This window comes from Asparagus officinalis, unplaced genomic scaffold, assembly GCF_001876935.1.
Source record: "Asparagus officinalis unplaced genomic scaffold, Aspof.V1 AsparagusV1_Un745, whole genome shotgun sequence".
Classification (NCBI taxonomy): domain Eukaryota; kingdom Viridiplantae; phylum Streptophyta; class Magnoliopsida; order Asparagales; family Asparagaceae; genus Asparagus; species Asparagus officinalis.
The window spans coordinates 3,903-4,478 of record NW_017973005.1 but is presented as its reverse complement, the minus strand read 5'-3'; the positions used below and the strand labels follow the sequence as shown (position 1 = coordinate 4,478).

At 48.3% G+C, this 576-nt stretch overlaps 1 protein-coding gene across 2 annotated transcripts in view; it reads left to right on the top strand.

The window, feature by feature from the left end:
- Positions 1 to 6: 6 nt before the first annotated feature.
- Positions 7 to 576, top strand: part of LOC109828130 (anthocyanidin 3-O-glucosyltransferase 4-like) — a 2,197-nt gene continuing 1,627 nt past the window's right edge. The window contains exons 1-2 of one of the 2 annotated variants that reach the window (XM_020395163.1): positions 57 to 243; positions 330 to 576. In XM_020395163.1, coding sequence (XP_020250752.1) covers positions 142 to 243; positions 330 to 576 — 349 coding nt within the window. In that variant the 5' untranslated portion in view covers positions 57 to 141. The other variant, XM_020395162.1, reaches the window with a different exon arrangement.

Below are 576 nucleotides of genomic sequence, written 5' to 3'. Positions count from 1 at the left end.
CCATAACAATGGCCAAACAAAAACCTCTCCAGATCCTATTCTTCCCCTTACCCTCTCCAGGCCACATCATCCCCATGATTGACTTAGCGAAGCTCTTTGCATCACGGGGAGCCCAATCCACCATCATCCTAACTCCATTAAATGCTTCCCGTTTCAATTCAACAATCGCCCGTTCACAGTCTCTCAACCACCGCATCAAACTCCACGTCATCCCATTCCCTTCTTCTCTCCTACCGCCAAACTGTGAGTCCACCGACACTTTACCCGACCGTTCTTTGTCCGAATCATTTTCACAGGCTCTAAGCCTAATGCAACCCGAATTTGATCAGGTGGTGAGATCTGAACCTCCTGATGCTATTGTATCTGATCTGTTGCTGTCATGGATTGCACCAGTTGCCAATGAGCTCAATATACCTCGTTATGCTTTCCCTGGCACTGGCTGTTTTCCTCTCTCTGTTGAGCTCAGCATTTTGATGAATCGGGCTCAGATTGGTTCGGTTGACGAGTTTATTGTACCTGGTTTGCCGAATAAGGTGTATCTGACACGGTTCAAGCTCGCTGAAACCACCCTGCCAG